Consider the following 18,895-nt stretch of genomic DNA (forward strand, 5'->3'; position numbering starts at 1 on the left):
TGTGTGTGTGAGGTCTTGTTTTACTGTCCTCGTGGGGACGTGTGTGTGTGTGTGAGGTCTTGTTTTACTGTCCTCGTGGGGACGTGTGTGTGTGTGTGAGGTCTTGTTTTATTGTCCTCGTGGGGACGGTGTGTGTGTGTGTGTGTGTGTGTGTGTGAGGTCTTGTTTTTGTCCTGTGGGGACGTGTGTGTGTGTGTGTGTGTGTGTGTGTGTGTGTGAGGTCTTGTTTTACTGTCCTCGTGGGGACGTGTGTGTGTGTGAGGTCTTGTTTTATTGTCCTCGTGGGGACGTGTGTGTGTGAGGTCTTGTTTTACTGTCCTCGTGGGGACGTGTGTGTGTGTGTGAGGTCTTGTTTTGTTGTCCTCGTGGGGACGTGTGTGTGTGTGAGGTCTTGTTTTACTGTCCTCGTGGGGACGTGTGTGTGTGTGTGAGGTCTTGTTTTACTGTCCTCGTGGGGACGTGTGTGTGTGTGTGTGAGGTCTTGTTTTACTGTCCTCGTGGGGACGTGTGTGTGTGTGTGTGAGGTCTTGTTTTACTGTCCTCGTGGGGACGGTGTGTGTGTGTGTGTGTGAGGTCTTGTTTTACTGTCCTCGTGGGGACGTGTGTGTGTGTGTGTGAGGTTGTTTTCTGTGTGTGGGGATGTGTGTGTGTGTGTGTGAGGTCTTGTTTTACTGTCCTCGTGGGGACGTGTGTGTGTGTGTGTGAGGTCTTGTTTTACTGTCCTCGTGGGGACGTGTGTGTGTGTGTGTGAGGTCTTGTTTTACTGTCCTCGTGAGGACGTGTGTGTGTGTGTGAGGTCTTGTTTTACTGTCCTCGTGGGGAGGTGTGTGTGTGTGTGTGTGTGAGGTCTTGTTTTATTGTCCTCGTGGGGACGTGTGTGTGTGTGTGTGAGGTCTTGTTTTACTGTCCTCGTGGGGACGTGTGTGTGTGTGTGAGGTCTTGTTTTACTGTCGTCGTGGGGACGTGTGTGGTCTTGTTTTGGCGTGTGTTGTTTTCTTGAATGTAAATTTGTTTCCCCCCTCGCAGGCTCGTAGAAGAACCACCACTCAGATGGAGTTGCTCTACGCCAATAGTGACGCCGCCCCTGACATGCCTAGCGGAGATTTCTCCTCCTCCTGTCTCCCATTGGCTGAAACACCAGAAGAGGGCAGAGATCCTGAGACCCCCATTGGCTCATCAGTCAGGGACAGAGACTTTATGGCTCATTCTCCTGGCTTGGCCTCTAAGATGGGCAGCATGTAAGTCTGGGCCAGCGCATGCTGACTGCAAACCAGCTGCTTCCTGCATGTTGATAGAACTGCTGCTTAATCTGTTTTCATTTTGTTCTTTAAACCTGCCCTATTGGATTGTAAGTCTCCTTCCTAGGCCAGTAGAAACCAAAACGTATCCCTTTAGAAATAACACTAATACTACAGACAGACAGACATGCATGCACACATGAGGCTTGTACAGTATGATCATGCAGGTCTTATGTTCTCTCGCTAGATGTTATGCTCCAACTGCAATAGCCCGATGTTAACTTTCCACAATAATAACAGCTTCATCTTTCAACATTTAAAGCAAAGAGTTAATAATGCTAGCCAGTAGTGCACAGTAGCTTTCTATGGCTTGAGCAGGAATACTTTTTCTCTGAGTTGCTGGAGTGTTGGCTGAGAACCAATTCAAGCGGGACTTGAATTAGTAAGATATGGACCTGGGGGACTGATTTGAGTGTGATAGAGTATAGCCCTAATGCTACACCAAAGTGTCCTGATGAACCACGAGCTTGGTGAAGGAGGACGTCTTTATTGGGACTGAATGTCAGGTAACAGTGTGCTATGTGTGTACTGCATGCTCACCGCCTCCATATTGTTTTATTTCCTATTTTGTTTACATCCTTGTTGTCCTTTCTGTTCCTTATGTTTTATGTCGTTGCTAATAACAACCAAACGAAATGTTAGTTCCGGCTCCAGAGCTGCCGCCTCCTCGGGGGCGGAAAAGAGAGTTCCGGAGCCCTCGCCGCTCTCTCGCAGGAAGACCTATGACAGGGCACAAGCGAGAACCAATTCTAGCGGGACTAAGGTCAAGGAGATCAAACAGTAAGAGACTAGCGACGCTCTGGTGGCCGGAGGCCAAAAGCACATCTTTTCCCAACAGACCATGATATCCACCTTTCCCTTTTCTTAATTTCCTATCTCAGGGAGCATGTGGTGTTATCTTAATCAACAAGTATCTGCCTGGTGTGATTTTCAACTTACCCTGCCAAGTTCTGCACTGAATGTCAAGTAATGAGCTTACTCTTGGGAAGTATAGCTAATATGTTCTTATATCCCTCTTGAATGAGATTAAATGATTAACTTCTGTTTCTTAAAGGGATTCTTTAGTATTCCATTTTAATTCCGTGTTCAACTTGGCCCTCTCAACCTCTTCAAACCCTCTAATGCAAATTTGGCAAATACGATATATAAATCCTATATATTGTCATTGCAGCGCTAACCAGATGTTCCTCTCAAACACTTTGAATTGGATGTAATCTAAAAAGCTAAAGGTCGGGGTGAGGGGAACCATGCTGAAAGCTGTTTCCATTTTGATTCAAACCCTGAGTGAACAAACGGTCTTTCCCAATCAGTTCTCAGGACCACAGGTGATGAGCGTGCACAACTCAATGTTCTTCGACCAAACGTGAAAAGACTTGTGCTGAGTCTCAGAAATGAGCGCAGAGCATCCTGTGTTTTAAAAGCATTCTAAAAGGAAGTGAACAGGAAGGGTTCCAGAGAAGACATAAGGGGATAGTTTCCAACAATGAAAGATGTTTATTTATTTTAGCCTGTACTGTGGTACACTACTGGTCAAACGTTTTAGAACACCTACTCATTCAAGGGTTTTTCTTTATTTTTTACTATTTTCTACATTGTAGAATAATAGTGAAGACATCAAAACAATGAAATAACACATGGAATCATGTAGTAACAAAAAAGTGTTAAACCAATCAAAATATATATTTGAGATTCTTCAAATAGCCACCTATTGCCTTGATGACAGCTTTACACACTCTTGGCATTTTCTCAACCAGTTTCACCTGGAATGCTTTTCCAACAGTCATGAAGGAGTTCCCACAAATGCTTGTTGGCTGCTTTTCCTTAGGTCTGTGGGCTGACTCACCCCAAACATACTCAATTTGGTTATCTGATGCAGCACTCCATCACTCTCCTTCTTGGTAAAATAGCCCTTACACAGTCTGGAGATGTGTTGGGTCATTGTCCTGTTGAAAAAACAAATGATAGTCCCACTAAGCACAAACCAGATGGGATGGTGTACCACTGCAAAATGCTGTGGTAGCCATGCTGGTTAAGTGTGCCTTGAATTCCAAATAAATCATACAGTGTCACCAGCAAAGCACCCCCACACCATAACACCACCTCCTCCATGCTTCACGGTGGGAAATACACATGCAGAGATCATCCGTTCACCCACACCACGTCTCACAAAGACACGGTGGTTGGAGCCAAAAATCTCCAACTCCAGAACCAAAGCACAAATTTCCACCAGTCTAATGTCCATTGCTCGTGTTTCTTGGCCCAAGCAAGTCTCTTCTTCTTATTGGTGTCCTTTAGTAGTGGTTTCTTTGCAGCAATTCGACCATGAAGGCCTGATTTGCACAGTCTCCTCTGAACAGTCAATATTACATTTACATTTTAGTCATTTAGCAGACGCTCTTATCCAGAGCGACTTACAGTAGTGAACATTTCATTTCATAATTTTTTTTTTTTTTCTGTGCTGGCCCCCCGTGGGAATCGAACCCACAACCCTTGCGTTGCAAACACCATGCTCTACCAACTGAGCTACAGGGAAGGCCAATATTGAGATATGTCTGTTACTGTGAAGCATTTCTTTCGGCTGCAATTTCTGAGGCTGGTAACTCTATTGAACTTCTGCAGCAGAGGCAACTTTGGGTCTTCCATTCCTGTGGCGGTCCTCATGAGAGCCAGTTTCATCATAGCACTTGATGGTTTTTGCGACTGCACTTGAAGAAACTTTCAATGTTCTTGAAATGTTACGTATTGACTGACCTTCATGTCTTAAAGTAATGATGGACTGCCGTTTCTCTTTGCTTATTTGAGCTGTTCATGCCATAATATGCACTTGGTCTTTTACCAAATAGGGCTATCTTCTGTATACTTTGTCACATCACAACTGATTTGCTCAAACACATTAAGAAGGAAAGAAATTCCACAAATTACCTTTTAAGAAGGCACACCTGTTAATTGAAATGCATTCCAGGTGACTACCTCATGAAGCTGGTTGAGAGAATGCCAAGAGTGTGCAAAGCTGTCATCAAGGCAAAGGGTGGCTATTTGAAGAATCTCAAATCTAAAATATATATTTTAACACTTTTTTGGTTACAACATGATTTCATATGTGTTATTTCATCGTTTTGATGTCTTCACTATTATTCTACAATGAAGAAAATAGTTTTTATTTTTTTATTTTTTACTTTGGAGCGATTGTGTGTGTGTGTGTGTGTGTGTGTGTGTTCATGAATGCGCATTTCCACTGGGGTGCGTGCGTGCGTGCGTGTGTGAGAGATCTTGTCCACTGTACACACTCAGTTCAAAGGCAACTGACTTGTCCTCTGCTTATGTATGTAAACTGAGCCTCAGCCTCCCTGTCCATTGTACCAGCTGTGAGACGAGGAACTCGGACGCCAGCACCCCGTCTCCCCCATCCTCCCCCTCCACCCGCCCTCGTAGCCAAGACAACGTATTTGTACGTCTGACAGGGTGTCTGGAGAGAGCAGACAGACCACAGGATAAGTAAGAGGAAGAAATACAGTGCTGTGAAAAAGTATTTTCCCCTGTCCTGATTTCTTATTTTTTTTGCACATTTGTCACTCTTAAATGTTTCAGGTCATCAAACAAATTTTTATATTACACAAAGATAACCCAAGTTAACACAAAATGCAGTTTAAGTGATAGCTTTTTTCCCTTAATAAATAAAATTATCCAAACCTTCATGGCCCTATGTGACAAAGTAATTGCCCTCACTTGTTAAATCATGAATTTACTGTGGTTAATCGCATTTTTTGGAAAGCTGACTTCAATTTCACTAGCCACACCCAGGCCTGATTACTGCCAGACCTGATGAATCAAGAAATCAATTAAATAAAACCCGTCTGACCAAGTGAAGTAGGCCAAAAGATCTCAAAAAGCAAGACATCATGCCGCAATCCAAAGAAATTCAGGAACAGATGAGAAACAAAGTAATTGACATCTATCAGTCTGGAAAGGGTTACAAAGTCATTTCTAAAGCTTTGGGACTCCAGCAAACCACGGTGAGAGCCATCATCCACAAATGGAGAAAATTTGGAACAGTGGTGAACCTTCCCAGGAGTGACTGGCCTACCAAAATTACCCCAAGAGCGCAACGACGACTCATCCAAGAGGTCACAAAAGAACCCACAACAACATCTAAAGAACTGCAGGCTTCACTTGCCTCAGTTAAGGTCAGTGTTCATGACTCCACCATAAAAAAGAGACTGGGCAAAAACGGCATCCATGGCAGAGTTCCAAGGCGAAAACCACTGCTGACCCAAAATAACATAAAGGCTCGTCTCACTTCTGGTAAAAAAACATCTTGATGATCCCCAAGACTTTTGGGAAAATATTCTGTGGACTGACGAGACAAAAGTTGAACTTTTTGGAAGGTGTGCGGCCCGTTACATCTGGCTTAAAAGTAACACAGCATTTCAGAAAAAGAACATCATACCAACAGTAAAATATGGTGGTGGTAGTGTGATGGTCTGGGGCTGCTTCAGGACCTGGACGACTTGCTGTGATTAATGGAACCATGGATTTTCTCTACCAAAAAATCCTGAAGGAGAATGTCCGGCCATCAGTTCGTGATCTCAGGCTGAAGCGCACTTGGGTTCTGCAGCAGGACAATGTTTCAAAACACACCAGCAAGTCCACCGCTGAATGGCTTTAAAAAATCAAGGTTTTGGAGTGGCCTAGTCAAAGTCCGGACTTGAATCCGATTGAGATGCTGTGGCATGACCTTAAAAAGGCGGTTCACGCTCGAAAACCCTCCAATGTGGCTGAATTAAAACAATTCTGCAAAGAAGAGTGGGCCAAAATTCCTCCACTGCGATGTGAAAGACTCATTGCCAGTTATCGCAAACGCTTGATTGCAGTTGTTGCTGCTGAGGGTGGCACAACCAGTTATTGGGTTTAGTGGGCAATTACTTTATCACATAGGACATTTACATTATATTTGACATTTTAGTCATTTAGCAGACGCTCTTATCCAGAGCGACTTACTGTAGTGAATGCATACATTTCATTTCATCCATTTGTTTTCTTTTTTTTCTGTACTGGCCCCCCGTGGGAATCGAACCCACAACCCTGGCGTTGCACACACCATGCTGGCGTTGCAAACACCATGCTCTACCAACTGAGCCACAGGGAAGGCTATAGGACCATGAAGGTTCGGATAGATTTTTTTCCCTTAATAAATAAAATCATCACTTAACTGCATTTTGTGTTTACTTGGGTTATCTTTGTGTAATATTTAAATTTGTTTGATATGAAACATTTAAGTGTGACAAATGTGCAAAAAAATAAGAAATCAGGAAGGGGGCAAATACTGTTTCACAGCACTGTAACTTCTAAGTAATAAGCATACATTTATAGTTAAGTTATACGCATTGTATAAGTAATAACTAAAAGTAATGGTTCAAGAAGTTAGTTATAGTCTATACAACTAATGTTATGAGCAAGGAGGCCTTGGCAGTCAAATGACCAATCACATCTATTGTTTCCACGTATGCTGCATACATTAGGTAGGCTATAATATTGGGATTGGTGAGCTCTCTCTCTCAACTGCACATTAGGAGCTACATCTAAACCACTCATGACACCTCTCCTCTAGCAAGATTTAGAATTTAGAAAAACGTTATTGTCCACAGAATTCCCCTGTCCTGTTCTAGACCACCTGCCATTTCCCACACCCACAAGGGATAATTGAAAATTTCAATCAAATCAAAGTTTATTTGTCGCATACACAGATTAGCAGATGTTAAAGCAGGTGCAAGATAATGCTATGTGGTGTGTGTATGGACAATATATAAGTAGGAAAAATACTGTATGTTCAACAGTAGTTATATAGGATGAGCTATGTACAGCAGTAGTTATATGGGATGAGCAATGTCCAGAATACTGTATGTACAGCAGTAGTTATATGGGATGAGCTATGTCCAGAATACAGTATGTACAGCAGTAGTTATATAGGATGGGCTATGTCCAGAATACTGTATGTACAGCAGTAGTTATATAGGATGGGCTATGTCCAGAATACTGTATGTACAGCAGTAGTTATATAGGATGGGCTATGTCCAGAATACTGTATGTACAGCAGTAGTTATATGGGATGAGCTATGTCCAGAATACAGTATGTACAGCAGTAGTTATATGGGATGAGCTATGTCCAGAATACAGTATGTACAGCAGTAGTTATATGGGATGAGCTATGTCCAGAATACAGTATGTACAGCAGTAGTTATATGGGATGAGCTATGTACAGCAGTAGTTATATAGGATGAGCTATGTCCAGAATACTGTATGTACAGCAGTAGTTATATAGGATGGGCTATGTCCAGAATACAGTATGTACAGCAGTAGTTATATAGGATGAGCTATGTCCAGAATACAGTATGTACAGCAGTAGTTATATGGGATGAGCTATGTCCAGAATACAGTATGTACAGCAGTAGTTATATGGGATGAGCTATGTACAGCAGTAGTTATATAGGATGAGCTATGTCCAGAATACAGTATGTACAGCAGTAGTTCTATGGGATGAGCTATGTCCAGAATATAGTATGTACAGCAGTAGTTATATGGGATGAGCTATGTCCAGAATACTGTATGTACAGCAGTAGTTATATAGGATGGGCTATGTCCAGAATACAGTATGTACAGCAGTAGTTATATAGGATGAGCTATGTCCAGAATACAGTATGTACAGCAGTAGTTATATAGGATGAGCTATGTCCAGAATACAGTATGTACAGCAGTAGTTATATGGGATGAGCTATGTCCAGAATACAGTATGTACAGCAGTAGTTATATAGGATGAGCTATGTCCAGAATACAGTATGTACAGCAGTAGTTATATGGGATGAGCTATGTCCAGAATACTGTATGTACAGCAGTAGTTATATAGGATGAGCTATGTCCAGAATACAGTATGTACAGCAGTAGTTATATGGGATGAGCTATGTCCAGAATACAGTATGTACAGCAGTAGTTATATGGGATGAGCTATGTCCAGAATACAGTATGTACAGCAGTAGTTATATGGGATGAGCTATGTACAGCAGTAGTTATATAGGATGAGCTATGTCCAGAATACTGTATGTACAGCAGTAGTTATATAGGATGGGCTATGTCCAGAATACAGTATGTACAGCAGTAGTTATATAGGATGAGCTATGTCCAGAATACTGTATGTACAGCAGTAGTTATATAGGATGGGCTATGTCCAGAATACAGTATGTACAGCAGTAGTTATATGGGATGAGCTATGTACAGCAGTAGTTATATAGGATGAGCTATGTCCAGAATACAGTATGTACAGCAGTAGTTCTATGGGATGAGCTATGTCCAGAATACTGTATGTACAGCAGTAGTTATATAGGATGAGCTATGTCCAGAATACAGTATGTACAGCAGTAGTTATATAGGATGGGCTATGTCCAGAATACAGTATGTACAGCAGTAGTTATATAGGATGAGCTATGTCCAGAATACAGTATGTACAGCAGTAGTTATATAGGATGAGCTATGTCCAGAATGCAGTATGTACAGCAGTAGTTATATGGGATGAGCTATGTACAGCAGTAGTTGTATAGGATGAGCTATGTCCAGAATATAGTATGTACAGCAGTAGTTATATGGGATGAGCTATGTCCAGAATACAGTATGTACAGCAGTAGTTTTATGGGATGAGCTATGTCCAGAATACAATATGTACAGCAGTAGTTATATAGGATGGGCTATGTACAGCAGTAGTTATATAGGATGGGCTATGTACAGCAGTAGTTATATAGGATGAGCTATGTCCAGAATACAGTATGTACAGCAGTAGTTATATGGGAAGAGCTATGTCCAGAATACAGTATGTACAGCAGTAGTTATATAGGATGAGCTATGTACAGCAGTAGTTATATAGGATGGGCTATGTACAGCAGTAGTTGTATAGGATGAGCTATGTCCAGAATATAGTATGTACAGCAGTAGTTATATGGGATGAGCTATGTCCAGAATACAGTATGTACAGCAGTAGTTATATGGGATGAGATATGTCCAGAATACAGTATGTACAGCAGTAGTTTTATGGGATGAGCTATGTCCAGAATACAATATGTACAGCAGTAGTTATATAGGATGGGCTATGTACAGCAGTAGTTATATAGGATGGGCTATGTACAGCAGTAGTTATATAGGATGAGCTATGTCCAGAATACAGTATGTACAGCAGTAGTTCTATGGGAAGAGCTATGTCCAGAATACAGTATGTACAGCAGTAGTTATATGGGATGAGCTATGTACAGCAGTAGTTATATAGGATGGGCTATGTACAGCAGTAGTTATATAGGATGAGCTATGTCCAGAATACAGTATGTACAGCAGTAGTTCTATGGGAAGAGCTATGTCCAGAATACAGTATGTACAGCAGTAGTTATATGGGATGAGCTATGTACAGCAGTAGTTATATAGAATGAGCTATGTCCAGAATACAGTATGTACAGCAGTAGTTCTATGGGATGAGCTATGTCCAGAATATAGTATGTACAGCAGTAGTTATATGGGATGAGCTATGTCCAGAATACTGTATGTACAGCAGTAGTTATATAGGATGGGCTATGTCCAGAATACAGTATGTACAGCAGTAGTTATATAGGATGAGCTATGTCCAGAATACAGTATGTACAGCAGTAGTTATATGGGATGAGCTATGTACAGCAGTAGTTATATAGGATGAGCTATGTCCAGAATACAGTATGTACAGCAGTAGTTCTATGGGATGAGCTATGTCCAGAATATAGTATGTACAGCAGTAGTTCTATGGGATGAGCTATGTCCAGAATATAGTATGTACAGCAGTAGTTATATGGGATGAGCTATGTCCAGAATACTGTATGTACAGCAGTAGTTATATAGGATGGGCTATGTCCAGAATACAGTATGTACAGCAGTAGTTATATAGGATGAGCTATGTCCAGAATACTGTATGTACAGCAGTAGTTATATAGGATGAGCTATGTCCAGAATACAGTATGTACAGCAGTAGTTATATGGGATGAGCTATGTACAGCAGTAGTTATATAGGATGAGCTATGTCCAGAATACAGTATGTACAGCAGTAGTTCTATGGGATGAGCTATGTCCAGAATATAGTATGTACAGCAGTAGTTATATGGGATGAGCTATGTCCAGAATACTGTATGTACAGCAGTAGTTATATAGGATGGGCTATGTCCAGAATACAGTATGTACAGCAGTAGTTATATAGGATGAGCTATGTCCAGAATACAGTATGTACAGCAGTAGTTATATGGGATGAGCTATGTCCAGAATACAGTATGTACAGCAGTAGTTATATAGGATGGGCTATGTACAGCAGTAGTTATATAGGATGAGCTATGTCCAGAATACAGTATGTACAGCAGTAGTTATATAGGATGGGCTATGTCCAGAATACAGTATGTACAGCAGTAGTTATATAGGATGAGCTATGTCCAGAATACTGTATGTACAGCAGTAGTTATATAGGATGGGCTATGTCCAGAATACAGTATGTACAGCAGTAGTTATATGGGATGAGCTATGTACAGCAGTAGTTATATAGGATGAGCTATGTCCAGAATACAGTATGTACAGCAGTAGTTCTATGGGATGAGCTATGTCCAGAATATAGTATGTACAGCAGTAGTTATATGGGATGAGCTATGTCCAGAATACTGTATGTACAGCAGTAGTTATATAGGATGGGCTATGTCCAGAATACAGTATGTACAGCAGTAGTTATATAGGATGAGCTATGTCCAGAATACAGTATGTACAGCAGTAGTTATATGGGATGAGCTATGTACAGCAGTAGTTATATAGGATGAGCTATGTCCAGAATATAGTATGTACAGCAGTAGTTATATGGGATGAGCTATGTCCAGAATACAGTATGTACAGCAGTAGTTATATGGGATGAGCTATGTCCAGAATACAGTATGTACAGCAGTAGTTTTATGGGATGAGCTATGTCCAGAATACAATATGTACAGCAGTAGTTATATAGGATGGGCTATGTACAGCAGTAGTTATATAGGATGGGCTATGTACAGCAGTAGTTATATAGGATGAGCTATGTCCAGAATACAGTATGTACAGCAGTAGTTCTATGGGAAGAGCTATGTCCAGAATACAGTATGTACATATAAAGTGAGTAATCGATTAGCTTAATTTCTCAGAGATCAAATTACATTTCAACAAAATGATGTTGCAGGATGTGGATGGAGGTGTGCTCACTCTGCTGTTTCCTGTAGTCCAAGATCAGCTCCTTTGTTTTGTTGACGTTGAGGGAGAGGTTATTTTCCTGGCACCACTCAGCCAGGGCTCTCAACTCCTCCCTGTAGGCTGTGTCGTCATTGTTGGTAATCAGGCCTACCGCTGTTGTGTCATCAACAAACTTGATGATTGAGTTGGATGAACAGGGTGTACAGGAGGGGGCTGAGCACCGTCCCCTGTGGGGTCCTCGTGTTGAGGATCAGCGTGGCTGAGGTGTTGTTGCCTACCTTCACCACCTGGGGTCGGCTCGTCAGGAAGTCCAGGACCCAGTTGCGCAGAGAGGGGTTCAGACGCAGGGCCCTGAGCTTAGTGATGATCTTGGAGGGCACTATTGTGTTGAAGGCTGAGCTGTAGCATAGATTCCGATTGGTCAGACCAGCTTTGAACAGTCCTTACCATGGGTGCTTCCTGTTTAAGTTTCTGGAAGAGCAGAATGGAGGCGTGTTCTGATTTGCCGAAAGGGGGTTGGGGGAGGGCCTTATAGCCGTCCCGGAAGGGAGAGTAACAATGATCAAGTGTCTTCTATCCACGTGTAGCACAGGACATGTTGGTAGAATTTCAGAAGCATTTTCCTTCTGTTCACATAGGTGGAGACCTCATCCACGCTATGACATTTACTTACACAGTCACACGATGCGCATTATCTGGTGTGTCCCTACCTGCACAACGACTTGTTTTTACCCAACAACTTTTATTCAAGAACAAGAATTAAAGTTTCAAGTGAAAGTACTGTCATTGTAGAAGGATTGTGTTTATATGAAGAAAAAAATGTTACTTTCAGCTCTATTGAAAATCTCTGCCAGTTACACCACCAATATCTACTTGTCTTCCCCGTGTCTTAGCCAGTGTGTTGATGTACTTTGTATGGTTCCGTTCAGCTCTTGTTAGCCTGACCATTCTTGTCACTTTGGGTACTTCGTTTTTCACTTTGATTTGCAGCATGTTGCTAACTGGCATGTAAATGTGTGCCTGCAGTGGTAGGTGGAAACCGGTTACCATTTTCTCTGACCCTGCTATTGACATCTCAATACCTGTGTGTGTGGTTTCTTCCTCCCTAGAGGGGTAATCAACCCAGTGCCCTCTTCAAAGGGCAGTCGGTCAGCAACACTACAGTGTGTCCACGTGGCTGAGGGTCACACTAAAGCGGTGTTGTGTGTTGACTCTACTGATGACCTCCTCTTCACCGGCTCCAAAGGTCAGACTCTGTCCACTTCTCTTCCTCACTCACCTTCATCAGCGGATCACTATAATTGATCACAGATCAATAATGTCTCATGAATAATGTCTCATGTCTTGTTGTTATCCTTCCAGACCGTACATGTAAGGTGTGGAACCTGGTGACGGGTCAGGAGATCATGTCCCTGGCGGGTCACCACAACAATGTGGTGTCAGTCCGCTACAGCTCCAGCCTGGTCTTCACCGTCTCCACCTCCTACATCAAGGTCTGGGACATCCGAGACTCAGCAAAGTGCATCCGCACCCTCACGTGAGTGTCATGAAACAGAAACCGTGTCAACACCGTCAAGTCAACGCCGTAAGAGGCTCAACACCATAACCATTTCTGGGGGGACAGGCTACACAATATGACATCTGTAGCACCAGTATATGATTAACTTGACTCAATTATAACACCAGTGCAAGTGCTACACCTGTTATTAATAAATACAGACAATCTGGGATTCATTACTTGAAGATCTACCTGCATCTACCTGGATTTGTAGGTCATTTGCCGGATAGAATGAAGTGTTTAACAGAATCATCATATTCTACAGGTCTTCTGGTCAGGTGACTCCTGGCGATGCCTGTGCGTCCAGCACCAACCGGACTGTCACCATCCCGGCAGGAGAGAACCAGATCAACCAGATTGCCCTCAACCCCAGCGGCTCTGTCCTGTACGCCGCTGCCGGCAACTCTGTCAGAGTCTGGGATGTAGGAAGGTACGCTATGGCACAGCATGGCAGTCATTTTGTCAGAGCGAAGTCCAGAAAAGGGCTCTGTCTTCAGAACAATTCTCTCTTTCTCACTACTATAATGTGCAGATCTATGATAGATCTAGAAGATACTGCTTGTATTGAATGTCGATTCCCTTGCTGATCTGTTGTAGAGCTTGTACCTGTTCTCTCAGTGAGTGTTGTCATTCCAAGTTGTCTTTCTTGCAGTAACGCAATGCATCTCAGAAGATTTGCTATCATATTAAATGCCAATATTCTCTCTCTTTCTCTTGGTCAGATTTGTATCTACAGGGAAGCTGACTGGTCACCTGAGTCCAGTCATGTGTCTGACTGTGGACCAGAGCGGGAATGGTCAGGATCTGGTCATCAGCGGCTCCAAGGACCATTACATCAAGGTGTGTGACACTGGGTTATGGTGTGTGACGCTGGGTTATGGTGTGTGAGGCTGGGTTACGGTGTGTGTGAGGCTGGGTTACGGTGTGTGTGAGGCTGGGTTACGGTGTGTGTGAGGCTGGGTTACGGTGTGTGTGAGGCTGGGTTACGGTGTGTGTGAGGCTGGGTTACGGTGTGTGTGAGACTGGGTTACGGTGTGTGTGAGGCTGGGTTACGGTGTGTGTGAGGCTGGGTTACGGTGTGTGTGAGGCTGGGTTACGGTGTGTGTGAGGCTGGGTTACGGTGTGTGTGAGGCTGGGTTACGGTGTGTGTGAGGCTGGGTTACGGTGTGTGTGAGGCTGGGTTACGGTGTGTGTGAGGCTGGGTTACGGTGTGTGTGAGGCTGGGTTACGGTGTGTGTGAGACTGGGTTACGGTGTGTGTGAGGCTGGGTTCTATATTCATTGTAGAAAAGAAGTTAACACGCATACGATATTACATCTCTGAATTATTTATTGTGTTAATGTTTCAGAGACCTTTTTCTGCATGTTTCATGTTTGCATATGGATCACGTTGGATTTTGTATTTTTTTTCTATGCATTATGAATTAGCCTAGCTGATTCTCTGCTGTGACTTGAGTAGTGTTGTTTATGGGCTGTCTGTTTCAGGTGTTTGACTAGGCTGTCTGTTTCAGGTGTTTGACTAGGCTGTCTGTTTCAGGTGTTTGACTAGTGTTGTTTATGGGCTGTCTGTTTCAGGTGTTTGACTAGTGTTGTTAATGGGCTGTCTGTTTCAGGTGTTTGACTAGGCTGTCTGTTTCAGGTGTTTGACTAGTGTTGTTTATGGGCTGTCTGTTTCAGGTGTTTGACTAGTGATGTTAATGGGCTGTCTGTTTCAGGTGTTTGACTAGTGATGTTAATGGGCTGTCTGTTTCAGGTGTTTGACTAGTGATGTTAATGGGCTGTCTGTTTCATGTGTTTGACTAGTGTTGTTAATGGGCTGTCTGTTTCAGGTGTTTGACTAGTGCTGTTAATGGGCTGTCTGTTTCAGGTGTTTGACTAGTGATGTTAATGGGCTGTCTGTTTCATGTGTTTGACTAGTGATGTTAATGGGCTGTCTGTTTCAGGTGTTTGACTAGTGATGTTAATGGGCTGTCTGTTTCATGTGTTTGACTAGTGATGTTAATGGGCTGTCTGTTTCAGGTGTTTGACTAGTGATGTTAATGGGCTGTCTGTTTCAGGTGTTTGACTAGTGCTGTTTATGGGCTGTCTGTTTCAGGTGTTTGACTAGTGATGTTAATGGGCTGTCTGTTTCAGGTGTTTGACTAGTGATGTTTATGGGCTGTCTGTTTCAGGTGTTTGACTAGTGTTGTTACTGGGCTGTCTGTTTCAGGTGTTTGACTAGTGTTGTTAATGGGCTGTCTGTTTCAGGTGTTTGACTAGTGATGTTTATGGGCTGTCTGTTTCAGGTGTTTGACTAGTGATGTTTATGGGCTGTCTGTTTCAGGTGTTTGACTAGTGATGTTACTGGATGTCTGTTTCAGATGTTTGACGTGGCAGAGGGGGCCCTGGGTGCTATTGGCCCCACACACAACTTTGAGCCTCCCCACTACGATGGAATCGAGTCCCTGGTGGTGCAGGGGGACGTCCTCTTCAGTGGCTCCAGGGACAACGGCATTAAGAAGTGGGACCTAGCCCGCAAAGACCTACTGCAGGTAAGAGATACAGATTGATGTTTATTGTCATGAATCTTGCCCTGGAGCCAGAACTGAGAGATTTCTTCTAGATGGGCCAGCTGCAAAGTCAGAATTGGCAATGTAGTAAAAATGTATGCAAACTAAAATTAGTTTTCTTCCTTTAGGGTTATGTTTAAAATGAGAGATTATGACTTTGTGGCTTTGCCAGTCAGTGACCTCCAGGGAAAGATTCATGACAATAAATGCTAATCTGTGTAACAGAGGGAGAAGTGTCACTGACTATTTTGGTGAATCATGCTTTTGGGGAGGTGGTGCTTGAACTGGGGGGCAGGTATTTTAAATGGAAAGTTCTTTGATAAACACTGCTACCTGAAAGCTAGTTGAATGGGAAACGGAGTCTGTATGTACTAAGTTGTCTGTATGTCTAACAGCTAGTGCCCAATGCCCACCGTGACTGGGTGTGTGCCCTGGGTGTGGTGCCTGGCTCTCCGGCCCTGCTTAGTGGCTGTAGAGGAGGGGTGCTCAAGCTTTGGCACACAGACACACTGGGGGCCCTGGGGGAACTCAAGGGCCACGAGAGCCCCATCAACGGCATCTCCACCAACAGCAGCCACCTCTTCACAGCATCTGAGTGAGTCACAGAACCACAAGCACGCACGCACACACACACACAAGCACCTGGATGCAGCCATTGCAGTGACACTGTTTTTCTGCTCTGTAATTCGATAGTGATCGAACAGTGAAGATCTGGCGTGCGCGGGGCGGACTCGACAGTACCTTAGAGACATCGGTGGACACCACTGACGAGGTGGCCAATAACTGAACATGGCCGTGACCTCCCGCCGTGACCCTTAACCTTGGACGCTGCTGATTAGCACTTTTACCTCTGACCTTTCACCTTGGAAACCATGGAAACCCCCCAGCCCCCACATACTGTAACCATGACAACTGTGCAAGCCCGCAGGAATGGAATCTTATCTCAGCAAAAGTAGCTGTAGTCTTTCTCCAGAGTGAGAGAGATGTATCCTTAGGGAAATATATCTAATCTAACCTCCCTAGCAGTAGCACTGACTTGTGCAGAATAAATGCTCTGTTTGCTTGGTAGACATCTTTCCCTCTCAGCTCATATTAAGTATTTAGTAAGCCCACAACGGTCATATTTAGATACATGCATGCATACATACATACATACATACATACATACATACATACATACATACATACATACATACATACATACATACATACATACATACATACATACATACATACATACATACATACATACATACATACATATAGAGGCAGATCTTGGTCTTTCTGGGCTGGGGGAGTTAATTAAGGAGAGTGGTGCGGAGAGGAGGTAAAGAGGATGGGTGGGCCACTGGGCTCTGTAGCTGGCCACTGGGCTCTGTAGCTGGCCTACAAGACCTGGACCAGGTTCTCCAGTGGCACAGCAAAGGAACAGAAGCACTGTAAGCAGAACCACTGTCCCTCCTTATCTGATATCAATGTGGCTTTATGTCAACTGACAAATCACCGCACCCCCTTAAATCACCGCTTGGTTTAAATGTTATTTTGCTTCGAATTCAGCTCCCACTTATTGTAGCTGACCAAATTGTGAAACTTGTCTTGTACTTTACCTGTCAACTGGATACACTAAGTAACAATACTCTTGTAACCACTTGGAAAACGCCTTCAGTCAGTCACCTTTTGTCTGCTATCTTAGTCTTTACACGTAATCCTTACTGACTCTATGTGCAAATACAATGTCTCTTTGAGGACACACTGACTGTCTTCGCTCACTCGTCCACTGCTCATAATTTATATCTATGTAGTAATGTGCGATTCTCCTCTTAATGCTGTTACCACACCCTCCCTCTAAAAGTTGTGAACTAACCTAACGCCTGTGCTGCTAAGTTGTTTGCTCACCTTTGACCCATAGAGGTCTTCTGTTCTGGACCCCAGGTGAGGTCCACCTGGTAACCGTAGTTACGTACTGTATATAATAATATAAAGTGTGAGGAGGAGAGGAGCCGTTTACCTGTGCCTGTACTGTAAGCCTCTCTTATCCTGGAAGTCCCCAGTGTATGGTGGTTGTATACTGCGTGCCAGTTTTACTGCACATTACAACTGCCATATTTGTGATTGGTGTGAGCCAGGGCTGAGGTCAATACCATCTCAATTCCAGTCAATTCAGAAAGTAAAACACATTAGAGATGGAATTTTTGTGCACTTCCTAAATTGACTAGATTTGAAATGGAATTGACCCCAACTATGGTGTAAGCTGAACTAACTGTCAAATGATGAATTGTATCTGCTGTCTGCTGGGACTATTGAATGTTAAAGGACTAGTAGCAGCAGCCAGCAACACATGATGTATATGTTAACACTATTGTATGATGAAATCAACTGAAGCCTAGCGTTGTTGATCACCAAAACTCGCTCCACAAGGGAAAGTGAGGACCATCATTCGGAGACGGTGTTCTAACAGCACTCTTAATGCTTTTGAACAGAGCCTGTGTCAGCCTGTTATGTTTCTATGTCTGAGTCTGAAATGGCACCCTCTTGCCTATATAGTGCACTACTTTTGTCCATAGCACTATGGACCCTGGTCAAAAGCTAGTGCACTATATAGGGAATAGGGTGCCATTTCTGATGCAGCCCTGATTCTCTTGTTCTGTTGAAAACTGTATGTATTGAAACCAATCCTGGGTTCCCCTCTTTAACTGTAGATGGCCCTCCCCAAAATGGCTGACTCTGTACTGTAGCAGTTCTGATGTCAGATGCCTGGTGAAATAAATGTCATCCTTCAAAAACCACCGTATGTGTGGACATCTGGGTCTGTTTATTTTGAGGGAGGGTGAGGAGTGAGGGGAGAGCGCTGATGAAGAACTGCACCGGAATTGGAGCTGTATTACTCACTGATCTACGAACCTGATTGGATAAGTGAAAGTAAGGTTTTCACCTCATTGCATTCACCTACATTAAGATGCTTACTGGAAGGGAGCAGGGTTTCAAAATAGCATTTTATTTTTAAAATACTAACCAGATTTATCCTCTAGATGGCAGTAGTGTAACTTGTAATTAATCAACAAGCAAGACACAGAATGGCTAGCTGTACATTGTAATGACCTCATTGCTTACAATACCATTTTGGAGCACAAACATCCAAGTGAAAACTGTTATTTACTTGTAACTCATCCGGAAAACCAGAACCAAATCTCAGACTATTTTCAAAATGACTATTGTCATAAAATAATCTGTACTGAACTA

The 18,895-nt window shown here is 43.1% G+C and overlaps 1 protein-coding gene across 7 annotated transcripts in view; it reads left to right on the top strand.

The window, feature by feature from the left end:
• kif21a (kinesin family member 21A) overlaps nucleotides 1-18,441 on the top strand; it is a 76,975-nt gene extending 58,534 nt beyond the window's left edge. For 4 of the 7 annotated variants that reach the window (XM_045688451.1, XM_045688452.1, XM_045688453.1 and 1 more), the window contains 10 exons: nucleotides 1,027-1,238; nucleotides 1,941-2,078; nucleotides 4,662-4,793; nucleotides 12,659-12,795; nucleotides 12,912-13,086; nucleotides 13,373-13,537; nucleotides 13,830-13,947; nucleotides 15,467-15,637; nucleotides 16,051-16,250; nucleotides 16,349-18,441. In XM_045688451.1, coding sequence (XP_045544407.1) covers nucleotides 1,027-1,238; nucleotides 1,941-2,078; nucleotides 4,662-4,793; nucleotides 12,659-12,795; nucleotides 12,912-13,086; nucleotides 13,373-13,537; nucleotides 13,830-13,947; nucleotides 15,467-15,637; nucleotides 16,051-16,250; nucleotides 16,349-16,442 — 1,542 coding nt within the window. In that variant the 3' untranslated portion in view covers nucleotides 16,443-18,441. The remainder of the gene's footprint in view (nucleotides 1-1,026; nucleotides 1,239-1,940; nucleotides 2,079-4,661; nucleotides 4,794-12,658; nucleotides 12,796-12,911; nucleotides 13,087-13,372; nucleotides 13,538-13,829; nucleotides 13,948-15,466; nucleotides 15,638-16,050; nucleotides 16,251-16,348) is intronic. The other 3 variants (XM_014125708.2, XM_014125710.2, XM_014125705.2) reach the window with 2 other exon arrangements.
• Nucleotides 18,442-18,895: the final 454 nt, after the last annotated feature.

This window comes from Salmo salar, chromosome ssa10, assembly GCF_905237065.1.
Source record: "Salmo salar chromosome ssa10, Ssal_v3.1, whole genome shotgun sequence".
Classification (NCBI taxonomy): domain Eukaryota; kingdom Metazoa; phylum Chordata; class Actinopteri; order Salmoniformes; family Salmonidae; genus Salmo; species Salmo salar.